The sequence below is a fragment of the Pygocentrus nattereri genome, chromosome 7 (genome assembly GCF_015220715.1).
Source record: "Pygocentrus nattereri isolate fPygNat1 chromosome 7, fPygNat1.pri, whole genome shotgun sequence".
NCBI classification, from domain to species: Eukaryota; Metazoa; Chordata; class Actinopteri; order Characiformes; family Serrasalmidae; genus Pygocentrus; species Pygocentrus nattereri.
This window is the reverse complement of record NC_051217.1, coordinates 38,288,233-38,301,232: the sequence shown is the minus strand read 5'-3', so window position 1 is coordinate 38,301,232 and position 13,000 is coordinate 38,288,233. Positions and strand designations below refer to the sequence as shown.

At 40.7% G+C, this 13,000-nt stretch overlaps 1 protein-coding gene across 3 annotated transcripts in view; it reads right to left on the bottom strand.

The window, feature by feature from the left end:
- veph1 (ventricular zone expressed PH domain-containing 1) overlaps window positions 1-13,000 on the bottom strand; it is a 177,810-nt gene that overhangs the window by 19,376 nt on the left and 145,434 nt on the right. For all 3 annotated transcript variants that reach the window (XM_037539969.1, XM_037539971.1, XM_037539970.1), the window contains exon 12: window positions 6,019-6,136. In XM_037539969.1, coding sequence (XP_037395866.1) covers window positions 6,019-6,136 — 118 coding nt within the window. The remainder of the gene's footprint in view (window positions 1-6,018; window positions 6,137-13,000) is intronic.

Here is a 13,000-nt window from a genome sequence, read left to right as displayed (position 1 = left end):
GGCTGGGTAATCTGTTTCAATCAGGCCTCGCTCTGGGCAGGGGCAAAGCGGCTCCGGCGGGTCATCTGTCAGTCAGTGGAAAACCACGGGAAGCTAATATGGACGGCAGGGCTAGGGGATGGCAACTGTTGAATGAAACTTGACAGCCAAAGAGGAATGAGAGAGAGAGAGAGAGAGAGAGAGAGAAGGTGCTGGTCCCTCAGGCTACAGAGAAAACAGTACAATTACTGTGTGCCGGGTTCAGAGGCCTAATCACAAATACGACCAATGCTGTAACCATTCCAGTGCAGTTAAATGACCATAAACTCAAAAACCTGTCATTTTAGCACTGCACATAATTGAGTTTAAAGGGTTGCTACAAACAAAATTATGAATGTAACCATTACTGCATCTGCATTACAAACACGCCCAATCGCCTCCTACAGTGGAGCCACAGAAGTCTCTAAGAACTAGGAAACCCCCAGTTCTGATGATGTAACTTGAAGGTGGGGGCAAATTTTGAAGAACTTTTAGGTCAAGGTTTGACAACATGCGGCTTCTTTCACTCTTGTGGCTCCACAGCAGAATTAGATCTGTATGTAATAATAAAATAATCCTCCTCTACAGTAAAATGAAGCTTTGCTGATCGTTCAACACAGTTTAACGACAAATGGTCTTAAACGCTAAGTTAATGTAAAAATGCTAATGGACCCTTTAACCTTGAAGGCTGGCATGCAGACTGCTGGTCACCATAGCAACGCAGAGACCAACATCGCATAGCTACTAACTAACGAAACAGCAAAGAGAAAGATTTAAAAGGAACATCGTTTCCTGATAAGTTTAATCTGCAAAAAACACTAAGAAGTCATGAAGCTCAAGTCGCTTCTCATTTGCCAGGTTCTCATTTGAATTTTCCTGTTCCACCTTAAATGGTGCAGCAGTTGCATTCTGGTGCCTTAGGCATCATTTAAAGTAAACTGGAACATTTGATCAAGAAGTTGGTGAACAAGATGATTTCAGCCTCATACAAAAATAAATGCTGAGAGATGTTTTCAAGAAACTCTTCTACTTTTGGAAAAGTTTCCTGCCAGAGATGCGAGAAAAGCAGCTATAGCTGAGCCAAAGCTTAAAGCAGAGCAAAGTAAGTTTGCGTTTTCATTAGAAAAATAACATTCTACACTTTCTTTTCAATCACAACTGCTTCACATACCAAAAGTAGGTACTGTTCACTGACATGTGGCTTAAATGATCTGGCTAACGGAGAAAGCCTGTTTGTAAAACATTCCTTGTGTTCAATTATTCATGTATCTACTTCTTGCTAGCTTTTATTTATCTTATTTGTGTCTGCTTATATATGTATACATGGGTAAACGTCCTGTGTCTTCTGTCTTCATACACTCCATATACCTCTAGAGTTCTTTGTTCCTGACAAATGACCCCAAGTGGACGTGACTTGGGCAGATAAGGGAGGGCTTCCCTTTTTTGGATTGGTCACAGGTCCTGCCCTGATATTTCCCCAGTCCATGGGGGACACTAAAGGAAGTAGAGTCACTGAGTAAGTGAGTAGTGTTCTCTAGCTATCATTGAGTCCAGATGCTTGTAAAGGCCAATATACCATAACAGGCTAAGGCAAGATTTCTATCTGGTTACTGTTTCAGTAGATAATGGGGTGCACAAACCAATCATAAACAAATGTGTGTTTCCTGACCAGTGAGAATTCAGTTGTGTTTCAGTGTGTTTTTACAATAAACATAAGACGCCACCATACTCAGATCAACAGCTGTTGTCTTGGGGCATACATCAACAAAGAGACTGTGGGTTCACTTACTGTGAAATACCTCACAAACCCCAATGGTACTCAGGCAAAGCGGTGAATGTCTGGTGAAACACAGAAACTGTGTGCAAACAGCCCAAGGGTTAGTTACGCAAGTACTGACAATACCAGGGTGGTAAAATTAGGGCATGGCCAATATATTGTTTAGCTAATAAAATTGTCTGATTTAAAATATATTAAGAAAAATAAGAGCTCAATCACCACTAATGTTTATATTACTGAAGGCTTTTAGAGACAACAACTCATCTGAAATTGTCTGATGCATAGTAGCAATGTGTGTTGTGTTGTGGACTGAAGAGTCAACCTTTAGAGTGGCCAAACAGGCTTAAAAGTACAAATAAAATGTATTTATTACATCTCAGTTATGAAAAAGATATAAAAAAACAGAGTTTTAAATAACTAAAATAGAGTTTTAAATAACTAAAAGTAAAAATAACTTTACATAGCCAAGAATTGTTTTACCCTCTACCATGCAAAATTATCCAAATAAAAGCCACAACTGAAAAATGAATGCCCGTGACCTAGGACCCCTCAGATGGCACTGCTTTAAAGCCCAGCATGTTTCTGTGATGGATATCACCACATGGGCTCAAGAATATTTTGGAAAACTGTGGTCAACAAAAACTGTCCATCGCTCAACAAATGCCAGTTAAGACTGTACTATGCTCAGCAGAAGCCATCGCTCAACAATGTGCAGAAACGCCGCCGACTTCTCTGGGTTCAAGCTCATGTGTTATAGACTAATGCACAGTGCAAATGTGTGTTATGGTCTGAGAAGTCAGCCTTTCACATTGTTTAAGAAAATAATGGATGCCATGTTCTCTGAGCTAAAGAAAACATGGACCATCCAGACAGGGTGAAGTTAGGGTCTGTCATGGTATGGGGGATATTAGAGGGTAACTTCAGAAGGACAATCTAAAGATGCAGGTGCTAGAATAGCCTGCTTACAGTCCAGAACCATCTACAATTAAACATGCATGTTTATTAACCTCAGAATATGACAGTAAAGGCCCAGCACAGCTGAAGACATGAATAACAGAAGAATAGGAGAAAAAATATCCTTTCTAAACTGGATCAGTTTATGTCTTTAGACCACAAATATTTCTCAAGCGTTGTTAAAGGGAAAGGTGATGGAACACCTTTGATCCTGTCCCAAATGTTTTGAAACATGTTGCAGGCGTCAAATTTGGAATAAGCATATATTTACAAAACACAATAACATTTCTAAAGTAAAACATGAAATATTGTGTTTTGGCACTGTTTTCAATTAAATTAAATCTTACATAATTTACTAATCACTGCCTTCTGTTCTCTGTTTCACATACTGTCCCAACTTTTTTGGATTAGGAGTTGTGTTTTATTTATTTTAAATAACAATTACTTAACTAGAAGTAGTCATCTTAGCCATTACTTGAGTAAGAGTAAGAAAACATCTGGTGAAGAAAGTGATCGAGCTGTAAGGACAAATGAGCCATAAATTTGACATGAAATTTAAAGGCAACAAACAAATCTTAACAATAATACTGACAACTGAGCTACAGCAAACAGTATCATGTACCAAGTTGCCCACCCAAACACCCACATGAGAAGGGCTAATATTTTCCAGCCTAAACATAGACAAAATAGACCACAAGGCAAGACAAAAAGGGCTCATGTGGGGGAAATTAAAATCATTTGTGCCTTTATTTCACGGTCAACAAGCAACATTTGTGTCTTGTTTTATAAGAGCAAAAGAAAAATATATTGTCATAAATGAGATGGTTCATTCTGCTTTCAGGCAGAAGCTGCCCAGAACTCCAGCCCAAGTTTGCCAGAGTTCTCCCCCTCTCCCTCAATCAGCCATCTCTCTTAGAAACACCATGTTAAAGGCATGGTCTGAACTGTTATAAAGAAAATAAATGGTTTGGCAAAAAAAAATGAATTTACATAATGTTCCACTTAGCCCACATCAGACAAGACATGATTGTTGTCCATATTTTGCTTCTTTAGTTTAGCTGTGAAGCTACATGGCTAATACAAATGTCAAAAAGTCAATATTCACCCAAAACTTTTCCGTAAATATACTCCCAAAACGTCTCTCACCCCATGTTTAGCTACATGGTTCATTTTTTAATTCATTTTTATTCCCAAACAGCAAGACATACTCAGGGATGGGGGAGTAGCTAAGTAGTGCACTACATTTTGTAGTTAACGACAATTATTTGTAGCTAATAGCTGTAGCTGCTACAGTTTGAAATGCAGCTAGTAGCTGTAGTGCCTACTAATTTGTGTGTAGCTATAGCAATAATTTTCTCTACAATTTCACTACAGGTTTCAGACAATCCATGAAAAATGTGAACCATATAATGCAGCTGTTGGCAGCTGTGTGATCCTGACTGTGCTTGAGCACGCAGTCACGTGCTGATCACTCTTTACTAGTAGGATCAGCTCACTGGCCACAACCGAAATGTTAGGAAGAGCCACTTTGTCATTGCAACAAAAATTTAACCACCTTGGGAGTTTGTTAGCAATGGTAGTTTTAAATGAGAGTTTTGACCAAATGAGATTGGTCAGGCCCTAGTTAGCTATGCCTTTAGCAATAATGGATTGGAGTCAGAGGTGGTTATGATAAGGCTAGACTTCTGATCCAGGGTCAGTTTTTCCGCTGCCATTCCTCTTAATATATTAACATGCTCAGAGGGAACTGATTGTTGTTTAGAGCTACTGTTCTGAGATGCTATGACCTTGTTTGAGCACAGGTGTGAGGTGATACTGTGCCCTAATATAACATACTCAGCCAGCTCTGCACTGGATAAGGCCTGAGGCAACGCAAATACTTAAGTTCAGAAAAGAAAAACACTGCAGAAACACTGAACATTGCCATGGTTTTCTATTTGGTGCACTCGCTGTATTGATCCCTCCTAATTTTGACACCGACTAAGTCCTGAAATGCAAACCGCTCGTCGACAAACGGACCGAATGCATAAGCAAATCTGCAAATTATTCAACAGAGCAACAGTGCAGTGAGTCAGCAGCAGTGCTGGGGGTCTCTATAAAAGAGAAGAGAAGCACTCTCTCTTTGAAAAGGTTAAGACCATCCCTCACACACTGGCGCTGAGACAAAACAGACGCAGTTTCTTCCATGAACACCAATTTCAGATCTGTTTTGTTGTTATTGGTAAATAACCCTGCTCCAGGGGCAGGAGCTTTCTGTGAAGGGTCCTAGAACTTCTCCTGAAAAACCGCTAGCATCACGCACATCTGTTTTCTTGGAGTAGCCACAAAGCAAAACAAGTGCAATCATGGGTTCCAGTTGTACAGGATCAGGAGAAAACAAAGGGAGCATTGACAAAGTAAGCAGCATCGTACTGCTGCTCTGACTGAGCGGCCTCCACGAAGGGGGCCGGAGCGGCTTCATCCTCTTCTGCTTCTTTTCTTCCTCTTCTCCAATGTTTATCATCATATTTCTCTGTTCCTTCTCTTCCTTCTTCCTCAGCGTTTCTGTTTGGAGAAACAGGTTTCAACTTTCATTTTCCAAACTACCTCCATGATAGGGGTACAGGCAACTTCTTCTTCTCCTCCTTCAAATCCTCCTCCTCCTCCTCCTTCTTCTTCTTCTTATCTCCTCCTAATCCTCCTCCATTTCTTTATCTTCTTCTCCTTCTTCTTCTTCTTCTTCTTGTCCTTGTTCTTATCTATTCCTCCTCCTTTTGCTTATCTTCTTCTTTTTCTCCCTTTTGTCTTTCTTTTCTCCTCCTTCCCCTCCTCCTTTTCTTGTCTTCTTCTTTTTCTCCTCCTTTTCCTCCTCCTCTTTCTTATCTTTTTTCTCCTTCTTGTCTCCTCTTATCTTTGTATTCTTCTACTTATTTTCAATCTTATTTTCGTATTCTACTTGTTCTTCTTTGATCTTCTTCTGCTACTTCATATTTTTCTTCATCTTCATCTTTTTTTGCCAATACCTCCTCCACTGAGCCAGTACAGAGGTCTAAACTATTTAATGTAATGACAGGTTTCGTAACGCTTGATCTGAAAAACTGAAAGAACATTTCTGAATGTTACAGAAGGCAACTGACCTGCCTTGTTAGTGTCCTTCAGAATACACTGTGGGCCTTAAAATCACTGAACTGTGAGCCTTAAATTCACTGAACCGATGGGCACTGGACATTTTGCCATTACCATTTAAAGGATCTGAAACATTGGAAATAGGATTGGTGACAACCTCTTACCTGTGGCCTTCTCTGGATTGTTGCACATAAAACACAGCCAGCCTCCTTCCTCCTCACTGTAGCCAAACAGATCAAAGAAGCGCACCTCCTCCAGACTGACCTGCAGACTGTCCAGGTCCTGCAAGAGAGGAGTATATAAAAAAATGGGTCATAGTTACAGGATGTAAGGTAAAGAGTGAGTGAACGGGTAAAAGAGACCAGAGTGAGAGAGAGAGCTCTCTTCTTCCACTCATTATGTGAAAGCAGCGCAGCAACCTGTTAAAGGTTGCCAGATTCGGGGCAATATTTCAGTTAAGTTCCATTTAAAGAAGCAAAAATCAAAAATGTAATGAAATAATTAGAAAGGAGGTAAATGAATATAATGTGTGCATCAAATAAAAACCTTTTATCAAAGCTTATAATATTAAAATAATCATTAATGGGGCTCCATTCAAGAGATTGCAGGTTCAGTTCTTGGTGATGCCACAGCCATGCATGGCCAGGAGGCCAAAAGAGTATAATTGGCCTTGTTCTCTCCTCCCTCGGTGGGTAAGATGCCCTGTACTAGCCGACATGGGTGCCTGTTAGCTAATGTAATGCAATCGGCAGTTAGTGTTCTACTTCAAGTGCATTGAGCTGCCCAGTGATGTTGCTCAGAGGAAGCAATATCTGAGAATTATGTGTTTTTAGAGAAATCATCCAATAAATGAGGTGATCATCATGTTCAATTGAATTATTTCAGAGAGGGAATGTCAGAAACATCCCACGGAAAGGTCAAGAGAAAAACATGGAACCTTTGAGCTCCTTTCCAAGAAGTTAAGTGCTGCTGGCCAACGTCAGGTTCTTGCCCTTTCGGATTCATCCCTACGTTTTATCTTTTGAGCCTAAAATGTTTTACATTGACCAACTGCTGGGTCAGTCCAAGTGGAGCAACTTGGGATGCCTTGTTCAACAATAAATTGGTAGTTGCCATCAAATGGGATCAAATATAATTTACAACCACGGCCAAAGTCTCTGACAAATGGACATCTACCCTTCACCCTAAGGCTACATCTTCAGTCTCAAGGCCTGGTGGGACCATGTGGTATCTAAACCCACTCAGGATAGTTCACAGAGATGAATGACAGTGGGTTACTATTGCAATAGCCATGAGAGGCCTTGCATTACTGCCATATTATCACAGTAAATTTTATTGAGAATGGTGTTCTTATGCCTGAAGCAAAGCAGAAGGTGATAAAATCGCAGCCTCAAGTGGCTTATTGCTTTTATGAAATGGTGGCCAGCATAAAATAAGATAAAATTAACCATTTTTCAGATAACACATTAAGTTATTATTAATAATAATGAACATAAACAAGTATTGCGCCAAGAAATGTAGTTCTGTTAGAGTAGGGTATTGTTGCCAAGCAACCATGGACCACTGAATGAGGAGAATGTTTGGTTGCCCATCTCTGTATATTGCAGTCATTTCATGAACCTTTTAACTCTCTGTGCTTTAACAATTGACATATGATAAAATGTTTGCATTATAAGTACTTTTTGGTCACCAGATTACCACCACAAGTCTTATTTAGCACCAGTCCAGCAGCACCTTCTTCTCGAGCTGGGGCTGAATCTCAAATGGCTCCCTGCTCCCTACATAGTGCACTATGTAGGGATTTAAATACTGGATCCTGCAGCCCAACAGAACAAAATACAGCTAAGAAATAGCCATTTGAGACTCAGACACATCCACAATTGATAAATGATGCACTATTTGGCTGTAGAGGCTAGAATTTCTGAACCTTTATAGCTAGCACACTATTTAGGGAATATAGAGCTGTTTGGGATACAGCCTGGGTTTGCTGTGACTTCTAACTGACACTTGAACATTATACAAGTGTTTAATTCATTCAAGGGACATTTCGAGTCACTGACCAGACATTTTAGTTAAGAACATAAGTTGTCAGCCCCTCAGTTTAAACAGAACCGGGTTCTTACTTCATCATTCAGGCCATTCTAAAGAGTTGAAACAACACAGGAGGAAATCCTGCTGGGAGAACGTAGATGTTCTCACAGGCCTCAGATGAGTGGTAATCTATCTAAAGAGGGTTCAGCTACCACAAAGTCCCATAAGGCTTCACTTGATTGTGTTTAGACCCAGGGGTAATCTGACCAAGATCATAAAGTTTAATCTTCAGGCCTTTCCAGTAAGAGAGTTTGGGGTTTCGTCTTCCTCTGTCTGCACAACACAGCAGAGATTAGAGGCAAGATCTGTGCTAAGTTCCCTCAGTGTTTGCCTGGAGATTGATGTAGGTTGTCACTGAAATCACCTTGGACCATCTGCTTGAACAGACGACCGGCTCTGTGGAGGCGCTGCCTGAGCTTATTGTAGTCTAACTAAATCAGGGTGAGGGGGAAAAGGGCAACCCAGCGTTAATTTCATCACATTTGCCTTCAACACAACACCATCAAACACTCTCGAATTGGATCTAACCTATACTTTACGACTGAGGAAAACGGGGGTGAGTGAAACTGCACAGAGCTAAACAAGGACCATGTGTGGGAGGGAGAAAGGGTGAGCAGAGGTAGAGAAAAGGGAGAATTTCCTACCCCCAACAAATCTGACATTGAGACCGCTTACGTACTGCCCCCTTAACTCTGCTGGAGAGCAGAAGGTTTCTGACAAGGTTCATATTTCCTGGTTAAGAACAGAGCTCAAACTATGTCTCGTCCATCTGAGCTTTGATCCAAATCATTATGTCTCTACAAAAAGTACAGGAGTCTGTCCTGACCACAGCGCAATCACGAATGTCAATGAGTTTCCATTTTGAAGCCACAAAGTCCAGCATTGGTCAGACTACTGGGACCTCCAGTCTATTTCAAACACAAAGCAATACACAAAAGGAGCATTACTGTACCATAAGCCACAGAAATGATATTTTCTAAGCTGCATTGACTCCACACACCCATTTTATTGTTCTGTTTTAAAACATTCAGTTATGAAAAGGTATAAATACATACTTTTCACCTGGAAAAACGTATTTAAGGTACACAATTGGATCATAAAATTGTTTATACGTTGATAAATGAAAACTACCTGTGTGTCATCTGCAGCAGATGCAATGCTCAGGGAAAAGACAATAGGAATGTTTAGGCACCATCCCAGATTGTGACTCTGTTTAACAAAACAAACATCGGTTATGTTGTAAACCTGGTGGACTGTTTGATGTCATATTGTGTTGTGATGCTCGTCAGCTTTGCACTGACATATTGTGAACAAGACCCATTAGAAGGCTCAGTCCCACACAAAGTTCAGAGTACGCCAATTAAATGTACACATATGAGGTAATGGCACTTAAATCCTCAACAATCCACTGCTTGCCAAGACAAAATGAGGGCTTCCTTTATATAGAGATCAGCACCAGTAACAGCTGTGGCATCTGTTTCAGCGTAACTACATCAATCTGATTGTATACTTAGCATATGGAAGTTATAAGGCCACATGTGGCTCTATCAATGGACTACTTCTGTACAACCACAATGAACAATGCACATGGCAGATTGGAAGTATCTGTACCTTTACATAACCTAATGCTTTAAAATAGAACAATAAAATAAAAGGCTTAGAATCAAGACAGTGTGTGTGGAGTCAATACAGTTTAGAAAATATAATTCCAATGGAATATGGTACTATTGAGGGTGCCACCCCAGTGACAGTGTAGTACCTTTGTCTCTGGGAGTGCACTATATGGCCAAAAGTATGTGGATACCTGATGATCACACCTGTATACACCTATATATTGTTGGACCTCCCATTCCAAAACCCCCTCCTTGTTCTTGCTATAACAGCCTCCACTCTTCTGAGAATGCTTTCCACAAGATTCTGGAATGTGTCTATGGGAATTTGCAGCCATTCGGCCACTCGTGAGGTCAGGCACTAATGTTGGACGAGAGGGCCTGGTTCACTATCGACACTCCAATTCATCCCAAAGGTGTTCAGTGGGATTGCAGTCAGGGTTCTGTCCAGGTCACTGGAGTTGGTCCACACCAAACTCATCAAACCATGTCTTTATGGACCCTTTTTGTAAGGGCTGCTGTCATACTGGAACAGTAAAGGGTCTTCCCCAAACTGTTGACACAAAGTTGGAAGCATTTAACTGACTAAAATGTCTTTGTTTGCTGTAGCATGAACATTAACATCACCCCTCACTATCCACCACTCTACACCACTCCAGCCGACACTTGGCATTGCGCATAGTGATCTTAGGCTTGTGTAGCTGCTCAGCCATTCATATTTCATTTTATGAAGCTCATGATGTGCAGTTCTTGCTTCCAGTGGCAGTTTATAACTCTGTAGTGTGCGATGCAAGAGAGGATAGGTTATTTTTATGTGCTGTGTACACCTGTTAGCAATGGGTGTGGCTGAGTTAATTAGGAGAGGTGTCCACATATTTTTAGGCATATAGGCTATTCCATAGTTTTTCAAGAGAAAATCGACCACTCAGGATGTATATCAATAAAACTATACTGCATACACCTGTTAGCAATGCGTGTGGTGGAGATGATTAAAAAGGAGTATCCATATTCTTTGGCCATATGGGGTATTTCATTGTTTTTCAAGAGAAAATTGACCAGTCAGGGTACGTTTTTCAATAGAATCTAGGTAGATACAGCAGAGCGAGGTCTCCCGATGGTTAGGCCTTAAACGTTTATTTACCAACATCATTTTACAAGCTTCAAATGTCAATGGTTAATACTGAATGGTCAACAAATACTAATATGCACCAACAGTGCTAACATTCTATTAGGAATCTCATAGGGATATTAGCAGACATTAGCATTATCATAGTGGTGGGATTTTTATCAATTTCTTTTTAACGGGATTCTATATTTATGGTCCAAACTGATGACTTAGCTTTAATAGGCTTGGTCCGAAATAGCCGTTCATTTTTCCCCTGGCAATTCCCACTCTGTAAAATTCCAAATTTTAGAAAGAAAAACAGAAATTTGGTTTCAAAACAGAGATTTGGTTGCAAAACAATTACCTGAAATTAAACACTGATGAAACCAAGGTTCTGTTAGTTGGATCTAAAAATTCACTTTCCCAGGTACTCAACTTATTGAGTTCACTCAACGATATTAAGCCAGCTCAATTTGGTAAGAACCTTGGCTGTCTTCTTGATTCATCTCTCACTTTTGAGTCTCACATTAAGCTCATCCTCAAAACTGTATTTTATCTTCGGCGTAGCACTGCGCACTTACGGCCTATGCTGAGTGACACTGATGCTAAAATGTTGATTAATGCTTTCATCTTCTCTCACACCGATTACTGTAACTCACTTTTCTATGGCCTTCCAGCTAAACTAATCAATCATCTTCAGTACATCCAAAACTCAGCAGCCTCCACCAAGCGCAAAGCTCATATTACTCCTATTCTTCAACAGTGGCTTCCTATTAGCTCTAGGATTATGTATGAAATCCTTCTTCTAACCTTCAAGACTTGACATGGCCTGGCTCTGACATAACTTTCTGCTCTCATTTCATTATACTGTCCCTCTCATGCTCTCCGATCTTCTAATTCTGGACTCCTCACAGTTCCCTCAATTAGACTTTCTACTATGGGTGGCGGATCTTTTAGTGCTCCTGCACCCAAACTCTGGAATTCTCTACCTTCCACTCTTCGTATTGCTCTTCTTTGTCTTCCTTCAAATCTCTGCTAAAAACCTTCCTTTTTTCTTCTCTTTAGTCATCTATATATTTTTTTGATGCTGTAAAGTGTCCTTGGGTTTGTGAAAGGCGCTATATGAGTTGAACTTATTATTGTTTTATTATTACTAGAGATCATGCTTCCCAGACATCAATATAACCGCCTCTCTTCATCTTCTCATGAAATTGAGAAATCTGGTTTGACTGTCAACAAATTTAGAATAAATCAAAACTGTCACTTGGAAGAAGCAGAAGACTGGACTGAACTTGTCAGTGCACCTGGTGAAGTTGCCAGTGCATCTCGGCACGTAGAAAAGAGGAGTTCCTGTCAGTGCAGAAGGAACCTTTTTGTTCTTATCTCTCCCAGCTGGTGACTCAGAGTGACTCAGGACAGAGAAGCAGCCTACAGGAAATGGTGCACCAACCTTCAGCCCACATAGTGCAACCTCGGTAATCTTGAGAGTCATTTCAAACAAGACTTTGCATATTGCCTCGGCCTTGGGCAATGTACTGCGACACGCCCCCCAGAGCCAACAGCCAGCCTGAGTGAAACAACAGCACTACAATATTCCTGATCCGTAAAAGGAAACATGTCGACACCAATCTCGGCTAGGCCCAAAGCCCAAAAGCCCTGGTGTGTGCGGGCCAAGAGGGTTTCTGGAGGCATCAGGGGGCGAGCCCACGGACCAAGAGGCCCCCTCTCCTTTCAGCCCTGCCTGGCAGTGTTTAAATATGAAGCCTGCATGAATGATGGCGCTCCTTCCACTTGTGATTAATGCTATTGCAAAACTTAAGCCATTTGTTCAATTATACACTATCCCATTTCACTCTCTCCGAACATCTTAAAGCATCTTATATAAAATATAGAACGCAGTAAAAGGAAACACTGGGAATACAATATGCTCTCTGCATGGCTTAGTTTCTTTATTTACTGCTGCTATGCAAAAAGTTTGCTAAAAAGACGAGCCTCTAATGCTTTCAAGATGGTGTTGACAGTCAAATTCCAAAAAGACCTCCAGTGACTCTTTTATTCTCTCCCTTTCAATCAGGAAAAATTTTGTATAAAGACTTACGGAGCCTCACTGCAAAGAAGTGGGAATGACTCAGCACTCACTCATGGAGCAAGACTTTCTCCCACTGCCATTTAAAGAGAGGGAAAAAAGGCGTATGTCAATCAGCCAAGATACATTGATCAAGCGTAACATTATGACCACCTCCTTGTTTCTGCACTCATTGTCCATTTTATCAGCTCCACTTACTGTATAGGTGCACTTTGTAGTTCTACAGTTACAGACTGTAGTCCATCTGTTTCTCT